The following is a 25,297-nucleotide window of genomic DNA, read 5'->3' on the forward strand; positions in this document are numbered from 1 at the left end:
GTGATTAAGAGTCCGCCTGCCAATGCAGGGGACACAGGTTCGAGCCCTGGTCCGGGAAGATCCCACATGCCGTGGAGCAGCTAAGCCCGTGCGCCACAACTACTGAGCCTGAGCTCTAGAGCCCGGGAGCCACAACTTCTGAGCCCACGTGCCACAAATACTGAAGCCTGTGTGCCTGGAGCCCGTGCTCCGCAACAAGAGAAGCCACGACAATAAGAAGCCCGCGCACCACAATGAAGAGTGGCCCCCACTCGCCGCAACTAGAGAAAGCCTGCACACAGCAACAAAGACCCAACACAGCCAAAAATAAATAAATAAATAAATTAAAAAAAAAATAGACTCAGGTTCTCAATCTAACGCTCCAGGGCCTCATTCTGGGTGGTGTCCCTCCTGTGTAATCTCAGTGCCTCCATTGCTCCTTTGGAGAAATGGCACAAAAATACCAGTTACAATATTGCAGCCACAGTGCCTGCGGGCTACCTGTGCTGGGCTTGGCGGGCAGGTGGGTCAAGGGGCTGGGGGCCAGGGCTGGAGCCCACATTGGAGTCCAGTGATTGCGTGTCAGGTGCAAGGTCAGAAACAGGGACTTTTGGGAGCCAAGGTTGGGGGCACCTGCAGGAGGCTGCTATGTACAGAGCAGGAAAAAGCCAGGGAGGTGGGGAGTGAGGGTGAAGAGATCCACTGGGACCTGTGTCCTTGGCAGAGGGGTTCTTTTTTTTCTCTCTCCAGTTTTCTTATTCTTTTTTAAAAAATGCTATTCTATTTAATTAATTAATTAATTAATTATTTTTCTCTGTGTCTCGTCTTAGTTGTGGCACGCGGGATCTTCGCTTGGGCTCTTCATTGCGGCATGCAGGCTTCTCTATAGTTGCGGCGTGTGGGCTCCAGAGTGTGTGGGCTCTGTAGTTTGCGGCACATGGGCTCTCTAGTTGAGGCACGTGAGCTCAGTAGTTGTGGCATGGGGGCTTAGTTGTCCCATGGCATGTGGGATCTTAGCATCCCCTGCATTGGAAGGCAGATTCTTTACCACTGGACCACCAGGGAAGTCCCAGTAGAGGAGTTCTTGCATCCTAAGGATACCAAAGAATGAGTCTGTTTCTTTTCCTGACCTCATGCCCTGCCTATTTTCTCCCTGGCCACCCTATGAGCTCCAGGGTCTGGGACCCAGGTCCCGGGGACCTGTGCATATGTGCCTCAGTTTCCCCACTGGCACTGGGGTCGGGCAGTTTGGGCTGCCTTCGTGGCTTCTCAGAAGTGCTGAGCCAACAAGGCAGGCATCAGGCCTGCCCCCGAGACGTCACGGACCTGCAAAAGCCCCAGCTCAGCAACAAAACACAAAGGCTCCTCAGCTGTGGCCGACAAACCTGCTCCCCAGGGCCCTGCCCGCCTGCCCTGCCTGCCATCGAGCTAATCCGAGGCTGGGGCCATGGGTTCCCACGCAGCGGGGTGTGGCCCAGAGCGGGGGCTGCTCTCCTCCCCGTACCCACCTCGACCAGTTTGTCCCCACCTTTGAAACCTCAGACCCCTCTCTCCCTAGCTGAGCAAGCTGGGCCTGGGCCCATGTGGTGGGTGAAGAGGAGGGCCGGGGCTGGGGGATTCAGAGGTTTCTGGCACAGGCTACCTCTTCTTCGGTGCCCCATTCCTTTCCTGAGACTCTGCCTGGGTGCGCTCAGTTGGGTGGGCAGAAGTGGCAGGCCTGGCCTGGGTGGGAGGCACTGGGCCCTGCAGAAGGGGCCTCTCTGAAATCGGCATCCTTTGGGATCCATCTCTAGGGCTTTCCAGGGATGCTCCCCTGTTCCCTGCCCTGGAACTGGTAGAAAGGAACAGGAAATCCGGTGAGAAACCAGCTAAGTGGTAAGTGGGAATGACTCACCCATTAGAGGGGGGAGAGCCTCCAGACGAAACCCTGCTGAGTCAGCACAGTGACCTAAAGGTTATAGGTCCCCTCCTCCCAGTGCAGCGACTTCTCCAAATGTCAACTCCCAGGGCTGCCTAGCTCCTCACTTTCTGGTGTCACGGCCTAACCTCATGGGGGAGAGGCTAGTGAGGTAGAGGGTGAGATTTGGAAGGAATCCCCTTCCTACGGTCCCCTCCTCTGGGAAGATTTTCCCAATCAGTGTCGCCTGGACCCAATCGTTCTGCCAGCAAGAACCCACATGAGCAGGGCTCTCACTGGAGTCCTTTGAGCTTGTCTTGTCTCGTATCTATGCCCTGGGCATGTTTCCCTATTAGTTCTGGAGCTCCCCAAGTGCCCAGGCTGCATCTCCAGCCTCCAGCCTCTCCTCTACATCCAGGATGGGGTCCGGGGTGAGCCAGGGCAGAGGGCTCAGTGAGGAAACAGAGAAGTGGCAGCTGGCCCAGCTCTCGTCCCTGCACCCCTAGCCCCCCCTCACTGGGTCTGGACATGGCAAGAAGGCGTGAGGGCCGAGTCTAGGCTGAGCAGCCCGGCCCGGTGCCACTGTTAGCTCAGCACTAAAGACCCCCCGGCCTCCTGCAGTGCAGGGGCTTTGCCTGGTGGGATTCTCTCCGGGAGCAGTGCCTATTGGGACGGTCCCAGGTGTCCTGGAGCCTTGCGTCCCCTCCACATCCACCTTACCAGCAGAGGTGCTAACATCCCATGATCCCACAGCCAGGGGCTAATTGCTACTGTCCGAACCCAGGCGTCTCCACCCCTCATTTGGGGTCACAGCAACTGCCAATGTTTTGCTCTTGGCTAATGCACACCCTCCTCAACTCCCCACATGGAGCTGGTTAATGATGGGCTGTGGGGCTGGCGCCCGGCGCCTGGGGCGGGTAAGCACAGTGCATGGGAGAGGAGGGGGCGCGGCAGCCTGGGAAAAGCCCCAGAAGGAGCCAGAGTGGAAGCCCGGGATCTTCCAGACGGGCTGGGCGGGCCCTGCTCTCTGGCAGTGCGGAAGCCCCCGGGGAGCGGTGGCGGTGGGGCCTGCTCTGGTCCCATCTCTCCCTGAACCCTAGGAGGATAGGTTGGGGGTTGGGGATGAATCAGGGAGCTGGGTTTTGCCTTCTCCCACTGAGGAGCAAGTGGCCAGGGACACCTGGATGGCTCTCCTCCAAGCCTGTTTTCACGCTGGCTGCCCATCCCCAAAGCCCAGGGTAGGCTGGTCTTGAGCAGCTCCTGACTCCACTCCTGGCATCCCAGAAACAGGGAGCCTCTCTCGGCTCTGCCCCCTCCATCTCTAGCCTTCAGGCTCCACCTCTCGGTCCTCTCTGTACTGCTCATCCCGTACCTGTCACCTTTCCTCTGGCCGGCTGGTGGGAAGGGAGGGTACTTACTGGAAATTGGGAGAGGTGGGCTCTGGCCCCCACTACTTGGTCATTTTTTTCTATATGGCCTTAGGTAGGGCAGTTTGCTTCTCTGACCTTAGTTTCCTTTTCTGTAAAACGAGAGTGCTGGACCCCATGTCCCTGGAGGACTCCACTTTGGATGTCACCTGTCCAGCTCTCTCTCTGCCCCTGCTCTGCACCTTCCCTGGATCAGCCTCTGGAACGTCTCTACCAAGCGGGTGCTCTACCTCTGTATACTGCCCATCTCATCCCATTTTCCTGGGATGCCAGGAAAATCCAGGCTGCGTGACGGCAGAGCCGGGGCACACAGGGCTCTTCCACGGCCACGTAATCACCAAGCGCAGCTGGTGCTAGCTCCTAAATGCTTCTGCATCCACCTTTGCTCTCCATCCCCACCGGCCTCAATCCAGACTCCTCCTAAGTCCCCTCCTTCCGGCTCAGCCCCTTTCCTACCCACCCGCACCTCCAGCAGAGGCTCACTTCCTTATTTTCTCAACATTCCTGGGCTGGGAACCCCCAGTGAAGTAAATCCCAAGCCCTTTCCTTTGAACCCAGCACTTACCATCTCATCCCTGCCGCCCTTCTTCTCCCCAGGCCTTGCCCCTGGTGCAGGCCACCATCATCTCTTGCCCAGTCTACTGTACTAGAATGCCAAGGATACATACCTGCCTCCAGGCTTCCCCCTCTAATCCATTTTCTGCTCTCTAAAATACAAAGCATTCTCGATTTAAAACCCTTCCATGGCTTCCTACAGCCCTCAGGATCAAGTCCAAAGTCCTTTTGGGCTCTGGACCTCATCTCGGGCATCCGAGACTCCAGCTGCCTCTCCCCTGCCTGCTCTCTCTCTCCTGCCACGTGGGACAAGACCACCAGTTCCCCGCCACATTCTTCCTTCCATTAAAAACACATACCCCGGGGCTTCCCTTGGTGGCGCAGTGGTTGAGAGTCTGCCTGCCAATGTAGGGGACACGGGTTTGAGCCCTGGTCTGGGAATATCCCACATGCCGCGGAGCAACTAGGCCCGTGAGCCACAACTACTGAGCCTGCGCGTCTGGAGCCTGTGCTCCGCAACAAGAGAGGCTGCGACAGTGAGAGGCCCACGCACCGTGATGAAGAGTGGCCCCCACTCGCCGCAACTAGAGAAAGCCCTCACACAGAAACGAAGACCCAACACAGCCAAAAATAATAATAATAATAATTAAAAACAAAACAAACAAACAAACAAAAAACAATAAAACCCACATACCCTGCTACCTGCCCACACCTCTTCATCCTTCCTGAATAACCTTAGCCTTGACTTTTGGGGAGGTTTTCCCCCTTCCCCCATGAGTGAGGTGTTCCTACACCCCGAGGGTCCCAGGACCTCAGCATACACCTGTCATAGCATTTCCCCTACTGAGCGGAAAGATCAGGACTTCAGCCCAGTGCCTGGGCTGAAGTAAGCATAAGGGGGCCTCAAGTGGTTGGAGAAGGCTGTGAGCTAGCTGGGGTCCCAGGCCAGGGTTAGCCATTTCTCAGGTCCGACTGCACCTTCCTGGAAATTGCACATTAGCCAAGGAGGGGGGCCTGTACAGGAGGACACAGCATGGTGTGGCCAGGTAGGGCCGGAGGACAGAGACAGAAGGTGAGGCCTCACATCTGCACGGAAGGGAAGCGGGTCAGGGCCTGAATCTCCTCCTTCCTGATGGAAACCAGGAAGCTACACCCCCAAAGCGTGACCGCTTGTCTGCCCCCCAACCCCATATCCTCCGCTTGCTTCCCACTTGCCACCTCCCGATTCTTTCCTCTGTCCTCTGCCCCAGTTCCTAGCACCCGGCCCCACCTCCTTCCTCACTCCAGACCGTAAGGTGAAAAATACTCTTCTCACCCAAGCGAGCTGCGGCCCTGAGGCCCTGAGGCCCTGCTGCTGAGGTCTCAGCCCTGCAAAGCCTGCACGCTCTCCAGCTCCACGCCCCTCACTACATAGCCTGGATTTCTCCCAGCCTGGTCAGGCTTTTGAGGCTTCAAAGACCTGGAACCACCTGGCTCTCAGGCCAGGATTCAGACAGGTCCCCTCTCTGTGGCCGACGCCGGCCGTCTCCACCCCGGCTGCAGCAGACGACATATCTCGCAGCGGACACACGGCAGCCCGGATTCCCCTCAGCAAATGTGTGTTTTTAATGACACATTCTGGGGAGTGTAGGCAGCAGCCTCCTCGGAAGGCTAGTGTGGGGTGGGAGAGGCTGGGGGCTGCCGAGAAAACAGGGCGAATCCCCCAAGCCTCCCAAGGCTCAGGGGTGACAGATGCATTGTCCCAGCCCTGTGGGTTCCATGCCAATGGTCACCACCTGTTTAGAAGTGGAGGTCTCTTGATCTACCTCTTACCAGGAGGGGCCTGTCGGATACCCCAGTGCCCAGCTCCAGACGCCCAGGCAGCTGCCTTCCCCAGTGGCAGGGGGCTGGGCCTGTACAGGGAAGGGAAGGCAGTCAGGTGGGTATATGGTGCCAGCTTCAGGGAAGGCTCAATCTAAAAGGGCAGGGTTGGGGTGGGAGGCTGATGGGGAAGGGGTTAAGAGGAATATGGCGGCGGGCGGGGGGACGTAAGTAATTCATTCATCCATGAGCACTGACTTTGGATGCAGACAGACCCAGGCTTATATCAGCTCCTTATTCGCTGGGTGACTGAGCAAGTTGCATCAACCTCTCTGTGCTTCAGTTTTCTCATGTATAAAAGGGGAACACTTACAGGACTGTCTCCTGGGGTGGATGTGAAAATTAAATAATTCACATCAGTTCTTAGCACAGTGCTTGGCACAGTTACGCTACACAAGTGGTTGTAGTATTGTCACTATTATAGTCTTGGGGAAAGGAGCTACCTAGGAGTCAGGTAAGCTGGTTTCCATCCCAGCTCTACCAACCCACCATGTGATCTTGGGCAAGTCCCTGTTGTGATTAGGCCACTCTCCCAGAGCAGGGGCCCTCAACCTCAGCACTGCTGACATTTGGGGCCTGATAACCCCTCGCTGTGGGGACCGTTCTGTGCACCGTGGGGCATTTAGCAGCATCGCTGGCCTCTGCCTGCTCCACGCAGTAGCAGCCTCCCTCAGGTGTGACAGCCAAAAACATCTCTAGACATTGCCAAGTGTTCCCCGGGAGGCAAAACTGCCTCCAGTTAAGACCACTGGCCTAGAGGAAAGGGCATGAAGCTCAGGCAGGGGTGTTGGAGTGTGGGATGGACGCGCAGGGCAGACCTGAGTCAGCTGGGTGAGGAGGGGAGTGGGGAAGAGGGCTGGGGGCACTCCGGAGGGGAAGTGTCCTGATCTCTCTCGGGGCAGAGGAGCTGCAGGCTCCTGTCTGGAGAGCCTGCTCCCTACCCGGTAGGAGGAGGTGTGTGTTTGGGGGGAACAGGTGGAGAGAACAGGAGGCCTAGGGAGTTTGCACCTGACTGCTGTTTGCTGTCAGAACATGGGTGACAGAGTGGCGTGCAGTCCTCAGAGGACAGAAGAGCATGGGGAAGGGGGAGTCGGGGACAGAGGCGCAGACAGGGAGACACTCAGTGCCAAGAGGCCGCAAAGACAAAAGGGCTGTGTTTCTAAGAGCAGAAATGAGGTCGGCAGCATCTTCCTTCGGCTGGTAAACTGCTATCATTTCGGAAGGATTGTCACCTCATTTGGTTCCTGCTTAAGTGAGATCCACAACATGTGCTCTCTGCATTAGTGGAGTGCTTGTGCTTAATTAGTGGCAAATTCTTTCATATTAAAGTCATTAAGTTTTGCCGTTTGCTCCTCTCACCCCCGGCCTGGCTCGCCTCTGTCTTTCCTTTTAAGGCAGGTGGCCTGATTGCTTCTGTGCAGGTTGTTCAGCCTCGAGGCCTCAGGAGATGAGTGGGCATGCGCGCGCGCGCACACACACACACACACACACACACACACACACACACACACACACAAACACCACCCCTCCCTGTGGCACCTACAGCACCAGCCCTTGTGTCCATCCCACCCTGGACCGGCATTTTCGGCTCCCAGCACCTCCGTCCACACCCCAGCCTCCTCCACGTGGGCTGGCAGCCCTGTGTCCTGTCGCCCCCGCCCACCCCGCCTCTGGGGCTCCTCCTGGGCAAGGCTTTAGGGTCAGAATTCTTCCTGCCAGGAGGGACTCTAGGGCTGGAGTGGGAGGATCGTCCAGGCTGCAGGGTGGGTGGGGCCGCTGCTGCTCAGAGGACAATGACAGGGCGGCAGGACTACACTGGACTTGCCCGGCTGGTGCAGCATTGAGGGTCTCAGGAGGGATGCTGGGGTTCGGGGGGTAGACGGGCTCCTGACCCCACCCCACAGGAAGGCCTCGGTCTCACTTGTCCCTAGTGCTGAAATGCAGCGGCCTCTGCGAAGATGCTTTGTAGCCACAGCACAGTGGCAACCCTGGACTCTTGGCAGGGTGTGGGGGTCAGTGATTAGGGCCCAGGACAACCTCTTCCCCTCTACCTGCTTCTGAAGAGGCTTAAGAAGGAGAAGGGGCCTGAGAGGGAGAAGGTGGCTGCTGCAGGCACCAAACTTGCTATTTCATCCCTGGGCAGGACACATGGGTCCGTCTGGACCAAATGAGCAATACTGTAGCCACATTGCAGTCCAAGGCTTAGCTCAGACGTAATATTGCCAGGCAGGGCAGGAGGGGCCGGGTCTCTGCTGGGCCCCCTCCCTGTACAGATGGTACAAGGACAGAGCCAGGCCTTGGGCGTTGGCTCCTGGGACGCTTTCTGTTGACTGTGGGGATGGGGGATGGGAAGAGGGTGCTCTCAGGCCTGCAGACGGGGCCTCCTCTGGATCTGGACTCGGGTGCAGGGGAAGTGTCTCGGGTGCAGCAGAAGGGCCCTTCCCTGCACAGCCCCTCCTTGGTGAAGCCCCTCCTGAATGTCTGGGTTGCCACAACCTGGCCCCAGACGTCAGCAGGTCAGCCTCCCTCTCCACACCTCCCAGTTCAGGACTGTCTCCATCCCCCCAAAGCCTTCCGTGCCGCCCTATGAGCTCCGCTCCTGGGCTTCAGGCGGGCGGGGAGCAGTCTTGACCTCACGCACACTGGGCAGCATTAAACTTCCGTACTGGGCAGAGTCTAGGGTGCAGACAAGAGGCGAGGGCAGGAAGCAGGGAACCGGCAAATGCTCGGGTCACAGTTTCTCTCTGATTGACCTTCTTCAGCTAGTGTTGCCCCAGGGGCCTCCCCTAAAGGGTCTCCAGTGGGGGGCTGGAGCTGAGCCAGGAAGGCAGGCCGCTAGGGTCCCTCAGGTCAGGGCCGAGGGCCTGCTGGGGTAGAGAGGAGGAGGTAAACCTCAGTCCTTATGCTCCCTTGGCCGATGGGAGAACCCAAACCCCACAGAGGAGACACTTCCCGATGCCTCAGAAATTCGGACTTCGGTCTGGGTAGCATTTGAATGAGGCCTGGGGTGGCCTGGGTCACGGGATGCAACAGGTGAGCAGAACTTTGGGAAAAGGGAAGAGAGAGTCTTTCAATGGTCCTTCCGTCACATCCAGAACACCCTCCCCTTGCACACCCCCATGCTCAACCCACTCTGGCTCAGCTGCAACCCCCAGCCCCGCTTCTCTCCCCAGTGCACGGCTCAAGCGAAAATGGCCATTTCTCCTCCAAACATAAGCAGGAGGTGCTGGATCCCCAACCTCTCTAACATCCCTTAGCTGTGACACCCCCAACTCACTGTTACCCCAACGGTAACCCAGAATAGCATCCTCCTCAAGCCGCAGTATGAACCCCCAAACCAGCCCCAGCCAAGTCGTCGTGTCAGTGCCAACCTAGACCGCAGACCTGGGTCACGACCCTAACACTTGCGCTAACCTCTTCCTGGTTTTAACCACAGAGCGAAGCACGATCCTGCATGTGGTTCTAACCTCAACTCGCTCCAGACCTGAGCTCAGCCTCAGCTCTGTGGTACCCCGGAAGGAAGGCAGTCACAGCTCACAGTTTTTTTCCTACCCAGTAATCCCCGACTGGGGTGGCCAGAGAAAGCAGGGTCTTCAAAGGGTCCTGACATCAAGTTGCAGGGATAGGCTGGCTGAGCTTGAAGGCCTCCCTCTGTGGGTGGATCTGCCTGACGGGGGGCTCATCCTGCTCTCTCCCCACGCCACCCCATGGCCCAGGACCTTGTAGACATGTCTAGTTCCTGGGCTGTCCCTTCCCCAGCGCCCAGGAGGCTGAAAGGGGTGGTGATGGGGTACATGCTACCCAGTTTGTCCTGCTGTGACTTCAGCAGCAGCAATCACTAGCAGTGGGACCCACGATCACGTCCCACACCTTCCCCGAAGCCCAGCCTGTTTCACCTGTAAAACGGGCCTGAGCACATCCACCTCTTTGGCCGGGGAAAGGATGGAGTGAGGGCATCTGTGCCAAATGACCCCTCCTGCCTGGCCCCACGGGGCTGCCATCTTCCCTCCCCCTCGTTTCTCCTCCACTTCCTTTCTCAGCGGCGCTGAAATCATCACCCTCTTCTTGGCAAAATGCTGAGAGGAGAAGGTCCCTGCCGTTGTCACAGCCTGTCCTCTTCCCACCCTGTCGGGCCAGGGCAGGTGGGGTGAGAGGGAACCCAAGAGGCAGGAGGCGAAAACCCCAAGCCCTGGTCACTTCCCCCCAGCCCTGCCCACTCTCCCCCGACACGGGCAGTGCCGTCGTTTCGACTGGGGGGGTGGTCTTTCCCATTCTCCCCACCCTCTCGCCCCCGCCATCCCTCTGCCCAACATGAATCTATCAGGAACCTCGCCCAGTCCCACTTCCAGCTCAGACTTGTTAGGGTTCCAGGAGTCACTGGGTAGGGGCCCGGCATGCCAGGACCTGCTTCTCGTCCTGCCTTGCATAGAGAGCTAGCACGTAGTCAGCAGGGCACAATACCCAGCGGCGGGGATGCAGCCCAGCCTCTGCGGCCACCTGCTTCACTTCCCTTCCCTTCCCCGCCCTCCCTCTCCTTCCCATTCCCATGCCCTCCTCGCCCTGCCCACCGCATTGCCGGGAGCGGCCCCCGAAAGCCAGGAGTGGCCCCTGGCGGGATGCGTATGCGTGTGGTGGGGAGCAGACCCCCATGTTCTACTAAGTCTGGGAAGGGTGTTGCCTGCTACCCACAACTGCCCCAAGGCTGAGCCCAGCCCCTTAGCAGCAGAAGCCAGGGGTCTCACATGCTCCCCTCCCTCCCTAGCACAGAAAGTACCAAAGGATGACGTTCCCTGCCGGGCCCCTGCCAGCCCCCTGCCAGTGGACGGTAAGAACAGTTAACACATGTATATTACCTGTCTGTGCCAGGCCGAGGTCTGAATGTCTACAGATATTAACTCACTTAATCCTCACAACAACTCCGGGAGCTACGTACCATTTATTGTCTCTATCTTAGAGATGAGGAAACAGAGAGGTCAAGTAACCTGCCCAAAGTCACATAGTCGGTGAAGACGATTTGACACGGCAGCCTGGCTCCAGAGGCTATGCTCCTCAAAACAACACCGGCTGCCCGCGGCCTCCCCCCTCCCCACACACCTACCGAGCCCCAGAATCGTGGGTGAGGGTGCACGTGACACCTGGGACGCTTGTCTGTTGGCAGCCATGCTGATGGGGCTGGGAAGGGCTCTTCGTTGGGAAGGCAGACAACATCCCCCCTCTCATCCAGGCTCCGGGTGAGGCTGAGCCCCCCAGCCCCACTCCTAGCGGGACTACTGGGCCCAGGGCAGCCCTGGCCAAAGGGATAATTCTGGGCACTCCAAAATCATTCTTCCTCTGCTCTCTTTTCCTCCCAGTCCAGGAGCTAAGAAACTTGACTTCCAGTCTGATCTCTGGCTGTGGACCTTCCTCTTTCTGTCCCTGGGATTCCGCACCTGTGAAGGCTGGTGTCCACATCTTCCCCCAGGGCCTCCGGGGATGTGGAGCTAGGAGGACCAGGCGTGCAAAGGGCTAACGCTGGCCGCCATCAATTAAGCACCTATGATGTGTCAGGCATTGACATATATAACCTCACTTACTCTTCATCGCCATCCCCGGGTGTGTGGGGGGGAGTCCCCTCAGCCTCGGGCCCAGACGGGAGAGTGACTGCAACCTCTGCCTTTCCCAAGGCCCCAGAAATGTCGGGTTTTTCTTTTCCTTCTCATTTCTCATCCCTGCTCCTCCCAGCCGGCCTGTACCACACTTCCACCACCATGTCGTCCCCTCCACAAGCCCCGCCCCATCCACTCTGGGTTATTAGCTATCTGAAGCCCCCGGAAGTGGGCAGCGGGTGCTAATGAAAAATGGGCAGACTCTTCATGTCCCTCCCTGGGCAGGGGGCTGGAGGGGGTACTTGGGGGCCCAGCTTAGCCCACAAGGTGAGCAGGAAGCTTGGACACATCTCCCAGCCAGCTCTACCAGCGGGTTTCCCATCAGAGGCTGCTGGGTGGGATGGCATGTCAAATTAGCTTAACGAGTGAGGCCCCAGCTTTAATTGGGGCCCTCTGCTTTGCAGTGCTGTCTCGGGCTTTCATTTTTAATGCTGGGAAAGGGTGGGTTTTCTTTCTCTCTCATTCCCATGCATTTTCACCCCGGCTAATGGCTCCTCGCTCAGAAAGGCCCCTACAACTGCTAATTGGGTTTAATTACTGGGGTAGTTAATGATGCTATTGGAAAACTGAAATGTTGTGGGTGAATTCTGTGTATAAATAGATAGGAAAGTCAAAGGGACAGAGCACTCAGACAGACCCAGGGAGGAAGGACCAGGCTGAGAATCCTTCAGCTGTGGTGCATCCCCTTAGATGGGGACCATCTGGCCTAAGCTCCCACTTACAGGGGAGGAAACAGAGGTGCGGAGAAAAGCAACTCATCCAAAGTTGCCAAGAAGTTGGTGGGAGTGGGGAAAGGAGGAGCTGGCAGGGCTGGGCCCTGGAGGAAGAGAAGTGGGAAGGCGCGACCTCAGCCACCTGGACTCAATACTGTGAGAGTGGCTGTGAGAGGGCCTGGGGACAGTTACCAGCCGGACACCAGCCCACAGCGACGTACTGCGGTTGTTTCTCTTGTTGTGATTACAAAGGCCCTGCCTCTGGGTCATTAGATAAGCGGATAGCTCATCAAGCCGGGAGACAAGTCAGGTGTAGAAAGAAAGAGCGGTGGGCTGGTAGTGGAAGGCTACGGACCTCTACCTCTCCTCTAGCTGCGATTCTCTCTCCTGTCTGGTCTGTATGGAAAGGGCTAGATGGGCGTCTCTTTTTTTTTTTTTTTTCCTGCGGTACGCGGGCCTCTCACTGTTGTGGCCTCTCCCGTTGCGGAGCACAGGCTCCGGACGCGCAGGCTCAGCGGCCATGGCTCACGGGCCCAGCCGCTCCGCGGCATGTGGGATCTTCCCGGACCGGGGCACGAACCCGTGTCCCCTGCGTCGGCAGGCGGACTCTCAACCACTGCGCCACCAAGGAAGCCCCTAGATGGGCGTCTCTTAAGGCATCTCCTGTATCTTTCTTGCTTGGCTCACACTAACCAGCCTCATCCTGAAGTGATGAAGACATTTACCCCTGGAACCTCATGGTGACCTAGAGATTTTGTACTATTCTGGAGAGGGAGGAGACTGGAGGAAGGAGCATGAGATGAAGGAGGGGAGAGGACCGGCTGCCTGGCTGTGGATGTTTGGTCAACTCTAGGTGGGTCCACGTGCCCCTAAGGCCTTAATGATGCCTCCATGCTGAGGGTCCCCAGCGTGCACCTGCCAACTGGGCAGCTCCTCACTGAACTCTTCTCTCCAGCTGCTCCCTCACCACCCCCGTCCCTCCCAGGGCTCCATCACATCAGTCACCTCATTATATCCATTTGACTCTCCTTCCTCTGGATTTCTAGAATACAGCCCTTGACACTGCAGTTCAACTGGGAATTTAGGCCTCCACCATTTCTAATCTGGAGTCCTGGCACAGATTACACTAAAAACAGCGGACCTTTAGTAAGTGCTCACTATCTAAGAGGTATTGTTAGGCGCGGAATCTCATTTCCCCCTCACAAAATTCCTCCCAGTGAAGCCTTCCTGTTCATGTTGGGAAGCTGAGGCTCAGGCTGGTGAAGTGGCCTGTCTAAGCCACAAGTGGATTTGAACACAAAGCAGACCTTGTCACACCAGTGCCCTCCCCACCCCCACTTTCCACTGCCTCGGGCGAAATCTAAGGCAAATCTGAGCTACTTAGCAGCCTTCACAATCTGTCCCCCTGCCTGTATTCCCAGCTCCTCCTCTGGGCCCTCCCATGTCCCCACCCGCCACACCAGCTCCCACCCAATTCAACACTCAGGTCCCCTGGCCACTAGCTCTGTGCTCAAGCGCCCACAGCACAAGCCTTCCCCGGGTGCCCAGCGTGGGCTGTCTCTTACTCTGAAGCTGCAGTGCCCACACAAGGCAGGACCCCGATCTGTGTTTGCTCAGTGAACTGCGAGCCCAGCTAGAGTCACATCTCAGAGGACAGACTCGGACGGGGTGCTCTGTTGACTGCTCCAGTCATTAAGATCTTTTAATCAAGACTTCTTAGAAAGCTCACGATCAAAGACTCCCTGGAGAATGCCATGATTATGTATAAAAAGGAAGGATTCTCTATAAGAGAAAGACTGAGAGGCCCCATATGTGAGAGATGCATCCAATTCCAGGCCCCAACGGGAGGTGGGAAGACCCCCCCCAACCCTTCCTTTGCAGTCCAGTCCAGGGTGCCAGGGCTAATCCCATCAGTCTTCTCTTCCAGCCCCATTTACCCTGATGATCCTGGATCCTGGAACAAGCCAGAGGAAGGTGCCGTGCATGTGGTAGATGTTGAAATTGAGACCCAGAAGGGTTAGGTGATTACTAGAGGCTATATAATAAATTAACTGAGATCAGAGAGTGAATCCAAGTCTCCTGATGCTTCTTTTACTCTTCTGGTCCCAAAGGGATGAAGAAGAGGAATGGTGTAGACATGGCACCTGGCTGAGTGAAGGCCTCTGGGTAGGAGTCATTGGTGGGCAGGCTGGCGTCTCACGTCCTGTTTTCAGAGACCCAAGCTGGCCCAGATCAAGGCGAAGATGGCCAGCGCCCCTCTCCCCTACTCCCCTCAGTGGCCCCAGGCTGGGGCCCTTAAGGGTGAATCAGGAGGCGCTCTGGAGCTCACCACCAGCCTGCCCCCTCGGGGTTGGGGGTGGAGGAGGGAGGAAGCCTGAAGAAGCAGGTCAAAGCAGATCCTCCCCACGTGCCCCACCCCCACTGAGAGTGGGCAGAGCCAGAGCCTGGAGGACCAGAACCCAGGCGCCCTGTCCCGACACGTCCCAGAGAACAGCTTGAGTGGGAAGTGAGGGAGTGAGTCAGGGCTCGGGGGCCAGGGGTGGGCGGGGAGAATGAAGGGGAGAACTGAGAGTGACAGGCAGGTGGCTGGGAGGTCTGTCCCACCTCAGAGGACGTGGGGACCAGGGCTGGCAGGAACCACGGAAAGGGTGGGTTCCCAGGGTGGGAAGGAAGCAGAGTTGGCTCAGCGGGCTTTGGGCCCAAGGCCCCGGCTTCCCAGGTTACAGGCTCAGACACGCCCTGGGAGCAGGACTGCTGGCTGTAGATAGGGCAAGGGAGGAAGCAGCACCTAGCCTCCACTGTCTGGGGAAAAGTCCTGCGAGGCCTAACAATAGTGACCTAGCTGTGCCATTTCACCCTGACAATAAGCTACAATCAACAGGAGGCCGGCAGGCAGAGGTTGGGGGAGCTGCCTTTAACTCCTATCTCCCACACCCCACCCCATCTCCCCATCTCCCATCAGGCCTGACAACTCTAGGTGCTGCCCACCATAGCGGGCAGGGGCTGGCCCGGGGAGGGGCAGTGCCCCCATTGCTCAGGGGAAGGCCCCCCTCACCCGCAGTGGATGCAGGGGGTGGGCAGGTTGGCGTGAGGACTAGGGCAGGGAGACGCTTTGAACCCAAGACAGGCCGGCGGGAACTGGTTCTTGGCTCATGGCAGAGAAAGGGGGGGGGGGATGGCCAAGGCTTGTGCTTTAGTTTTTTTCCTTTTATGAGATGTGAACTCAAGCAATTAAAAATATGCACTTTATTTTACACAATCTGCCCTGTTGTGTCTCTTCATCTTTGCTCCAGCCCTGTTCCCATCAGACAGGAGGCTCAGTCCTCCCTCCTTTGTGGGCTCCCTCACCCCTAAAAGTCAGTACTGGTATTCGTGCTTCCTGCCTCCCAGAATTCTAACAGCAAGCTGTTTTATTTCCTCCAACACTGATTGAAGCACTCCTACGTTCCAGGCACTGGGGAGTGCTTCCCGTTTAGGATCTCACATCATTCTTACTTCCATCTTTTGGAGCAAGTACTGATGTTCCCATTTTACAGAGGAGGAAACCGAGGCCCACTGGTTGAGAAATTTGCCAACTTGCAATGCTAAAAAGTGGTGAGTCTGGTTTCTGTGCACTTTCAGAATGAGACCGCCCTCTGTTTTTCTGTCTGTTCAGTTAGAACCTCTCCTAAGACCAGATTTCAGCTTTCTAGGCAGGCAGTGCCCAACTCATTGGCTGACATTCGTAGGTTCTCTGCGGATTTGCTGAAGTGAATAAGATGGACTTCCCCAAAGGACAGGGGGGCATCAGAGGCTGAAGTCCTCGGTGACCTGCCCAGTCTGGGTCTCCTCCCAGCCCAGTTCTGGGAGCAAGGGAGGGAAAAGGAGCAGAGTCTGGGGCTTTGGAGTGGCTGAGCTCTCCCCATAGAGCTCAGCCATAGAGCTCTCCCCGGACAGGTAGCCGGGCACCGCACCTACCCAGGCCCTGCCTTGCCCCACATGCCACCCCAGGCATCAGTTGGCAAGGGCTCCAAGTGGACCTGGGCAAGAAAGCAGGTCCTTAGAAAGGCGACATCCATACCTGACCCTCTGGGCCAGGTGGTAGCAACAGAGGGCAGTCACGCCCAGCCAGAGGTTGAGCCTCTGAACTGCCCAACCAGAGGTTAGAGAGAGGGGCTGTCATATACTACCCTCTGCCTCTGACAAGGCTTTACCCCCCAAAACTCTACCTAGGTGACTAAATAAATCTCTTCCCCTTCTTTCAAGGTCTTCATAGTAGGAGATCCTATCATTTTCCCTGGGAAACTGCTAAAATGTTCTAGACACTTCATTGACAGAGAAGTCCTTCCTAAAGTCTGTCCTCAATTCCTCTTACTGCGGTGGAAGCACACTCTATCCTGTGGTGTGCTGGGGCCTGTTGGATCAGGTGCCAGAGCTGGAGATCAGGCAGGTCCTCCTCTTAAGGAGAGAACGGGAGAGGTAGGGAGGGGACGCGGGTGGTAGCAGACAGACCTGGGCTGAGCTCTTCCACTCACTGGCAATGAGCGCTCATGAGATAAGTTTCCTTATCTGTAAAATGGACTTAATGTCTGATCACTATATGGCTATAAGGATTCAATAAAATAATGTATGTTCATGGATAGTGTGACATAGAGTAATTGCTCAGGACGTGGCAGCTGGTATGTAGGTACTTAGGGGTCATGGAAGCTGAGCCAAGAAGCTGAGACCATCCCTCAGGGCTGGAGTAGGCCCTTTCTAGCATCCCAAAGTAGGCTCCAGACCCTCCCCAAAGACTAAGGCTACCCCCATTTGTCTGGGTTCTAGAAGCTGCCCTGTGCCCTCCTGCAGAAGAATGGACAGCCTCAAAGCTCCATGATAGATCTCAGACAGCTCAATTGTTCTTCCCCCAAATCAGCATCCTTAATCTGGTGCGTGGCCTGGTCCTGGAGTCCTATGGCAAGTGGTTGGGGACCCAGGAGAGCTTGGAGTGTGCTCCCCGCAGAGGGTAAGGGGCCTCCGGGGTGGGTGCCAGCACAGACCTGTATTCATACTGTGGGCCCTGAGGATGCAGGAGAAAGAAGGACCAGAGGGGCCGGAGGTGTGACGAGGGCTGAGGGGCTTCTCCCGACCTCCTTTCCCAGTGCCTCTAAGAAAGTTCTGAGTGTACTCGTGGGAACTCTGGGACTCTGTCCCACATCCAGCCAGCCAACGCCAAGTCTGCCAGCTCCACTCTCTCCCTGGGTCCTTCTCCCACCACCCCAGCTGGCCACATCCAGCGCTGTCAGGGCCTGGCCCCGAGTCCTGGAGGGCAGAGGCCCCCATCCCAGCTGCCTGCCACACCCCCGCGCTCGGGCACCTCGGGCTTCTGGGCCTGGCTGGAGTCACAGGACGGCTGGGAGGGCTCCTTTCTGACATCTCTCCCGGCTCCCTCATCGCTCACAGACGTGTGAGGGACGGCGGCAGGAGCCTGGGATGTGGCCTTTTGAAAGACACTGGTGGATTCACTGGGCATGGGCACTGCCTTCCAGAGCAGGCGTTAGGAGACAGCTGAGGAAACCGTGGCTCAGAGGTGCTTGGACCACCACAGTCCGTGAGCAGAGAAGCATGGACGTTTTACACCCTGCTCTCTAAGGCCTCCAGAACAAGGACGCTGCTTTTCAGGCCCACGAAGACGGGGAAACTCAGAGCCTCTCCGGGTCTCCGTTCCCCATCGGTACAATGGGAATTCTAACCCCACCCCGCCGGCACTAGTGGGTCTGCTGAGGGCATTTGTAAATGCGACAAGCTCTGAAGAGAATGGTGCTGCTGCCCATGAGGTGCCTGGCTACTACCGGTCCATGATTTGAGGGCATGGAGCAGGGCCGTGTGCCCTGTAGGGGTGAGGCCCCTCCTGAGAGCTCTGCCAGGAGGCCCAGAGGGCACGGGGGTAGTGATCTTGCCTCTGGACCTGGGCCTTGTGGTCTGGCCCCGCTAGGCAGATGTCCCACCTCCCCTCCTCCAGCAGGGACGCTGCCCTGTCCGGCTGCCACCAGCCCTCAGCCTGTTCTTGGCTCTGAGGGTCCCCGATGTAACACGTTCATCTTGTTGTGATACCATTCACCAAGCGTAACACCTAGTTCATGAAAGGGCCGGGGCTGGGAGTCAGGAGACCCAGGTGCTGACCCTGGTGGTGCCATGAGCCAGCCAAACATGGGACTTTCTCTTTTGAGGCCTCAGTTTCCTCATTTCACATACAGGAGCTGGACAGTCCACGCTTCCTCCGGTCCCCCCCGGCCTGGCCAGTCCGGGAGCCTCTGCTCTCTAGGCAGCCCCCAACCGGCTCCACACGCAGAAGGCAATGAGCTCTCGGGCTGATGCTACCGGCTGGGCAGTGTTCGCCTCCACGTGTTCCCAGGGTCCCCCGGGAGCAGCCGGTTGGCAGGAATGGAACCTCTAGGATGCTACCACAGCACGGCAGGCAAGAGAACAGACTGGATTTTGCAACCAAGGCGTGGCTGGTTCTCAAGGGCTTCTCCTCTGCCTGGCGTGGAGAGGCTTTTCTCAGAGCTGGTTATTCTCCAAAGTGGTGGGGCTGGGCCCGGTTCTGGGATGGGGGCGGGTGGTGAGGGAAGGCACCCACTCTGCAAGACGAATCCCCACTCTCGCCCATGTCAAGGGCCAGCCTGAAGGAGTGCCCAGTAGCGAGGGCAGGCTTCTGGGCTGGAGACCTTGAGCTCAAACCCAGGAAGTGAGGCATCTGTTAGTAAGTGAGACTCTGGCCATGAGTCAGGTCTCTGCAGAGCCCAGGGGTGGGGGTGGGATGGGCCGTGCCGGGGAGCAGAGCACTTGCCCCCCTGAGTTCTGGTCTTGCCTCTACAGCGATTTGCTGTGTGGTTTCCATAAGGTCCTCAACCACCCTGTGCTCCCTTTGGGTCATCTGTGAAATGGGAACGCCAATGACTGTTTCTTAATACCTCCTGAGGTTACTGTTAGGGTCAAACCAAAATGACCTTGTGAATACGAAGAAACTGTGAGATCTTTCCAGTGCTTTACTTATGTTCCATCTCCCATAGTAACATCGAGAGCTGAGTCTGCACCCAGAAGCTATCAATACTTGCTGCTTCACACCCTCCCAACACCCCTGGCCGAGAGGCAGGCCCTGGCTCGGTTTCTCGGTAGAAGCTCAGAGAGGTGAAGTAGCTGAGACCTGGTGCTGGGGTTTTCTGGGGCTTTACGCCTGAGCTGTGTCACCCACAACGGGACTCAGCACCCCAGGTAAGTGGACAAGAGAACTTGGTGGGGTCCCTCTCAGCCTGCAGTCCCTAGAACGGGACCCCGAAGCCCAGATCCGGCCTCTTCCAGACTCCTCCCTTCCTTCTGCTCAGGGGGGCAGCTGGAGAGGAGATGAATTTGGTAGAGATGTTAATTAGTTCTGACAAGTTAATAAAGAGAGCCTCATTTATTCTCCAGATCTAATTTCCTTCCCCGTGTTTACTTTCCTGCCCAACAAGCTGCTGATAAGGAAATGGAGGGAAAGGTGTTGGGGGTGGGGTCAATCTGGATGGACGCAGCCCCCATCACCCTGCCTCCTCCGTGCTGGCTGCCTGCGTCCACCCTGCCCCACCCCTCCACTGCTCTGGGAAGCCAACCCCAGACATTAAGCTGTCAAACCACTCCCAATTATCTCCCTCCATGCCCGCCGGCTCCAGGGGCGACAGTTGTAGCAAGCTGGCGTTGACTCATTCTGTCACTGGCCTGCCCTGCTCTGGGAAAATGCAATTTAATGAAGTTTGATGGCAGGGCTGGGGCAGACAGGGTCCCAGGAAAAGGGTGGCACCAGCTTGGGGACAGCGGATGTCTCTTTCTGTGGGACAGTGCCCTGCAATCTGTCTGACTGTATCTCACCTTCGGAGCTGAGCCGAGGGGTCATCCCATACCTCCCCAGCCTCCACTCCCCTCTTCTGCAGCTCTGCGCAACCAAGACATTGACCTTCTCCATGAGGGGCCTCCACCTCCCTCGGCTGCCTGTTTTAATAGCGTATGGTCATGACAGCTGGGAAATTCTTCCTGCTGTTTTATCTTGATCCCTTTCACTGAAAAGCAAGTGCATTTCCCCATGTCTTTTGATTCAGAGCCCGGGAGAGGGTCAGCCACCACCAGATGCCATCCAGGCCAGTCCCAGATTGGGGGAAGAGGCTGTCTGTATACTGCCAAGCCCTCTCTGTGCTGCAAGAAAGCGTGTCTTCCCTTTTGATTATGGCTGGGCCAGGCCTGGCCCTGCCACTTGCTCCTGTCCTGGTCCTACCTCATCAGGGGCGTCTGCTGGAGATCCCAGTTCTCTCGAGTTGTACAGCAGAGAGGCTCTGGCATCAGGCTCCTGGGTTCAAATCCCAGCTCTGCCACTGGCTAGCTGTGTGACTATACACTTTCTGTATTGTACTTGTTTCCTCATCTATAAAGATGGAGAAAATGCCAGTAAACTCCTTACAGGTTGTTGGGAAGATTAAGTGAATTTCTACAAGCGAAGCACTGAGAGCGGAGCCTGGCGCGGGAAACGTTAGCTCAAGGTGCTGCTGCCCGTCGCGCCTACCAGCACCCAGGAGTACCACGCCTTCTGCAGATGCAGGGCCCCCACGTGTGCTCTTCCCTTTTCTTTCTCCTCTTTCTCCAGTGTCCCTTCATCCTTTAGGTCCCTCCAGACTGGGTTAAGCCTCCTTGCTGTGTGCTCTCACCAGGCCATCTCTTTGGCTACTGCCACACCTGTAGTAACCTGTTCACTGTTCCCTGCTAGACCATAAGCTCCATGAGAACACAGACGGCGCCCACCTGCTCAAGGCTGGATCCCAGCACCCTGCCAGCGCCTGCATGCAGGCCTTAGTGATCAGTCACCGAGAACGGATTGATGCCTGGTACAACTGGAGGGGCCAAGGTGCTGAGCTTCCCCCACCCCAGTGGAAAGGGTCTGGGACCCTGGCGGCTTTGAGAATCGCTCCTGGCAGAGACAGAGGGGGCCAGGTCCTGCCTGGCTCCGCTCTGAGGCCCAAAGGTAGTCAGGAAGGGCCTTCACGCTGGCTGCCAAAGGGACAGAGAGATGCCTGACAGCAAAGGCATTCGGACATCCCCAGGGCTCAGGGACCAGCTGGCCCCTGGGGGGCAGCACATTCTCCTGTGTCCATCTTGGTCTCTGAGTGCCTTGGACTTTCCCGAGTGGTGAAGTCTAGTCACTGGTCCCACGCACATCACTGTACACCGAGGATGGGTCAGCAGGGACTGCACAGGGACAGCTAGTCTAACACTTTTTTTTTTTTTTTTTGCGGTACGTGGGCCTCTCACTGTTGTGGCCTCTCCCGTTGTGGAGCACAGGCTCCGGACGCGCAGGCTCAGCGGCCATGGCTCACGGGCCCAGGTGCTCCGCGGCATGTGGGATCTTCCCGGACCGGGGCACGAACCCGTGTCCCCTGCATTGGCAGGCGGACTCTCAACCACTGCGCCACCAGGGAAGCCCTAGTCTAACACTCTTGCTGTACAGATGGGAAAGCTGGGGCCAGAGAGTGCCCAGGGTGACTCAGCGACAAGTGGCTGAGCAGGACTCCTAACCCCGAGGCTGACGCTCTTTCAACGAAAGCACACTTGGCCCATGTCAGCAATCCCGCTTCCTGTGTGACTTCCACATTTGATTCCTGTCACCCTGCATTACTGCTAAGATAACTCCCCCCAGCTTCAATGCTCCAAGTGAGATCCCCAAAGGGTCAATCACATACGACGCAAGGTAGCTCACTGCCAGGTTAATTTAACGCGTGCTCGGCCCTTCCAGATCATCTACTCCACCGCATCACGCCTCTTCTCCAGGACCAGTCACCGCTCTTCCCAACCCACTGGGCTCAGCTCCTTCAGAAACCTGCTCCTGTGAGCCCCTCCAGCTCCAGGCTTGGGGACCCCACCTTAGCACCAGGGACGTGGACCTGGGGTGGAAGGAGTGCCTCACCCAAGGCCGCATAGCTGGTGTCCCTGGTTGCCATTGTGTTCCTGCTGGTGCACCGAGGGCAGGGCTGTCTTCCTTCTCCCCCTGGATCCTTCAGGAGCTACCCCAGAATTTCTTGAGATGGAGAAAGCCCAGAGCTGCGAGAGAGGGGCTTCCGGAGGCAGAGAGCCGACCCAAGCATCAGGGGGGTCCTCCCGGGCCCTCTCAGTGTCCACCTCTCCATCTATAACTTGGAGTACTAAGCATTGCGAGGGCTCAGAGGGGGTCTGACTCTCCTCGCTGGGGTAAAGACAGGCCACCCTGCCCCCTCCCAGGAGGGTCTCTCCAGCCAGGTGGACAGATGCAGAAAAAGGGCTGAAAGATCAGCTGGGCCTGTGTGCACGCCAGGGAGTGAGGGGAGGAGGTGGGAGGGGACCTAGATGAGCTGGGACACGGAGCAGCAGGCGGTGAGCCGCTCCCACGACAGGACAGCCTGCATCCCAGGCCACGGTGACAGATCCAAGGCTGGCGGAGGGCTCGGACATTCTTCCACTCAGCCCGGCAGAAGCTTCTAGAAAAAATGTGCACGGCTCCAGCTAAGAGCCTGCTGCTCACATGTGGAAATCTCCAGCAAGTCCTGGACCCCTCAGAACCTTCCTCAAGTGTAAATCAGGGATGCCCACCCTGACCTGCAGAGGGCGCTAGGAGGATGAGGCGAGAGCACCCTGTAGATGCTATAAAACCCTGCAGGAAGTGGGGCACCGTCGGAGGGATTGGGATGCACAGGTCAGGGACAGCTCCTGGAGCAGGGTGTGGCAAGCAGGACTTTCAGGGGGGCTGTGTGGGTGTGTCTGTGTGGGTATGTGCAAGGGCTGCTTAACTTCAGACCAAGGGTCACCAGAGAAAGTCTCACTGAGAGAAGGACATTTGAGGGAAGGACCGAGGAGGCGAGCCTGCCGACCGTGTGGCCGCCTGGGACAAGGGCATGGCAGGCAGAAGTAGAGGTGCAAAGGCCCTGAGGCGGGCGTGTGCCTGGTAAGTTTGGTGGGTGTGGCTGGAGGGGAGAGGTGTAGGGGCCAGATGATGGAGGGCCCAGGCTTCTCCTCTGAGTGAGACGGGAGCCGTTGGGGAGTGGGAGCAAGCGGAGAACTAGGTTAGGTTTGGACAAGACTACCGACACAGTAGGGAGTGGAGGCAGAGGCACTGGTCAGGAGGCCCTTGTAATCACCTGGGACATCTGAGCAGCCTCTGCAAAGGTGGGGAGGGAGAGCCAAGGCCAGAGGCAGGGCAGGGCGGGGGAGGGTGCACTCAGGTCTTGGGAGCCCACCTCTCCCACCTCTCCAGGTAAGACAGCTGGCAGCCCACTCTCTCTCCCTGCAGACAATCTGTCTTCCCCATCCTGGGCCTGAAAGGAGGTTGGGAGGGGCAGGGGTGAGGAGGAAGCCTGCACCTAACAATGGCCTTGAGCCAAGACAAGCAGGATGCTTGTTCCCCTTTATTTATGATTGTTATGGGGAGAAATAGAGCCTCAGCTCAGCCAGGAGCCAGGCCCTCGCTCCTCTCCTTCCACCTTTCCTTCCGTCCCACCTTCCGTCCCACAGGCCTTCCTCTGACACACAGAGATCAAATAGCGTTTCACTCAAAGGGAAAGATGTTATCTCCCCTTACAATTCAGCACGAACACCATCGGACTGACATCCCCAGATTAAAAGGCAATTAGGCAGCTTTGTTTCTGCAGGGGCAGAAGGTCTGCCAGGCACCCTCCTTGGGAACCGGATCGCACCGTGGGGAGGGCCAGTGGTTCCGGTGACTCCCCGTGGAGAAGGCTGCCGGCCTCACTTGGTCCTGCCCCACCCTGGCCACCAGCCCCTCACTGCTCTGCCGGCAGCAGGAACGACCCAATTCCCTCTGCTCCAGAACTGCTGGTATCTGTGAAGAGGGAGGGACCTCCCGATGCCCCCAACCCAGCACCACTCTCTTTTTTCCACATCCCCAGCGCTCAGAGTAGGCGTGGAGGCTTAATTTGTCCCCCTCATCACCGTCCTCCCAAGAAAATAAAATTCTGTCTGCTTTCCAGCCTATTTCAAATAAACAGTATGGAATTGCCCCATCAGGGTTTCTAATCTCTTGGAAATGACATAAAAGACAAGAAAAGAGAAGGAGTGATTCCTTCAAGCCAGAGACCCCGGGCCTCCGCTCCCTTCCCTCAGTTAATCTGTGCTGATAGCACATGTGAGAATAGGTGCCCTCCCGGCCCTTTCAGAGCATTTGTATGCCCCCTCTCATTTACTCCTCAAGGAAATCCTCAAAGTACGTGGTATTATCATCCCGCTTTTATACTCAGTTGGCCAATGTCTATAGGAGGAGAGAGGGTCCCAGAGGACCCTCAATTCTTCCCCATGGGGCTGGGTGAAGAGGGAGAGGGTTTTAGAATCCATCGTTTGCCTTCTAGTAGTTTCCATCTGGCAAGGACACTTAGGACCACTGATATCCCTGCAGGCTGGGGTGGTCAGGGAGAGTCCATTCATCCTGAAGGGACCCTTGAAGGATGGGGAGGTTTTCATCAGACACAGGTGTAAAGGCCACCACCCTTACCTTGTCATAAAGCTCCCTGGGCACCTGGCCTCCCGCTCACCTCACCGGCCTAAGCCTCACGCTGCCCTCGCCGCCCCCTGCACTGGGCTCTCTCCTCCAGGATATTTTGGACACTGGCTCTTTCGAGTCTGTGAAGCATTACTGAACACATACTGTGTGCCAAGCACAGCACTAGTTCATTTGGGTAGAGGCGATGGTGGAAGCGGCAAGAGGTAGGAAGGTAGAGGAACAAGAGAGAATAAGACATTTTCTTTCTCTGTGCAAGCTCAGTCTAGCAGAGGACCAGACATGAAAACAAATAATTACTGAGTGATAAGTGCTGTGTTTTGTTTGTTTGCTTTTTAAAGTATGAACCAAAATCCATGGGAGTTCAGATGAGGAATGATTCTGAGGGTGATGGAGGAGCGCAGAAGAGGTGAGATTTTTAGCTGGGTCTTGCAGGATAAGCAGGAGTCCCTCAGAGGCAGAAGAGGGAACAGGAAGAGGGAAGACGGTCTTTAAAAGCCTGGCTGTGGCTAACGTGCTGGCTGTGTGGTGCGGAGGTGACACCAAAGGGAACTGGCCGCCAGTTTAAAGAGGGCTCTGTACCAGACAAGGGTCTGCACTTCACCCCCTTCACCCTGCTGGCAACTGGGAGCTACTGGTGCTCTTGAATCAGGGTGGTGACATGGAAAGAGGCACATGGGATGCTCAGTGAAAGACACCAG

The 25,297-nt window shown here is 57.1% G+C and overlaps 1 protein-coding gene across 3 annotated transcripts in view; it reads right to left on the reverse strand.

The window, feature by feature from the left end:
* NECTIN1 (nectin cell adhesion molecule 1) overlaps window positions 1-25,297 on the reverse strand; it is a 67,260-nt gene that overhangs the window by 22,255 nt on the left and 19,708 nt on the right. Inside the window, exon 1 of one of the 3 annotated variants that reach the window (XM_089915695.1) lies at window positions 3,972-4,041. The exons of the other annotated variants lie outside the window; for them this stretch is intronic. Coding sequence (XP_089771821.1) covers window positions 3,972-4,026 — 55 coding nt within the window. The 5' untranslated portion in view covers window positions 4,027-4,041. Of the gene's footprint in view, window positions 1-3,971; window positions 4,042-25,297 lie in introns of those variants that run through there. 3 annotated transcript variants of the gene reach the window in all.

The sequence above is a fragment of the Delphinapterus leucas genome, chromosome 7, assembly GCF_059928025.1.
Source record: "Delphinapterus leucas isolate spDelLeu-1000000601 "Yukka" chromosome 7, BTC_Dleu_Yukka2, whole genome shotgun sequence".
Lineage (NCBI taxonomy): Eukaryota > Metazoa > Chordata > Mammalia > Artiodactyla > Monodontidae > Delphinapterus > Delphinapterus leucas.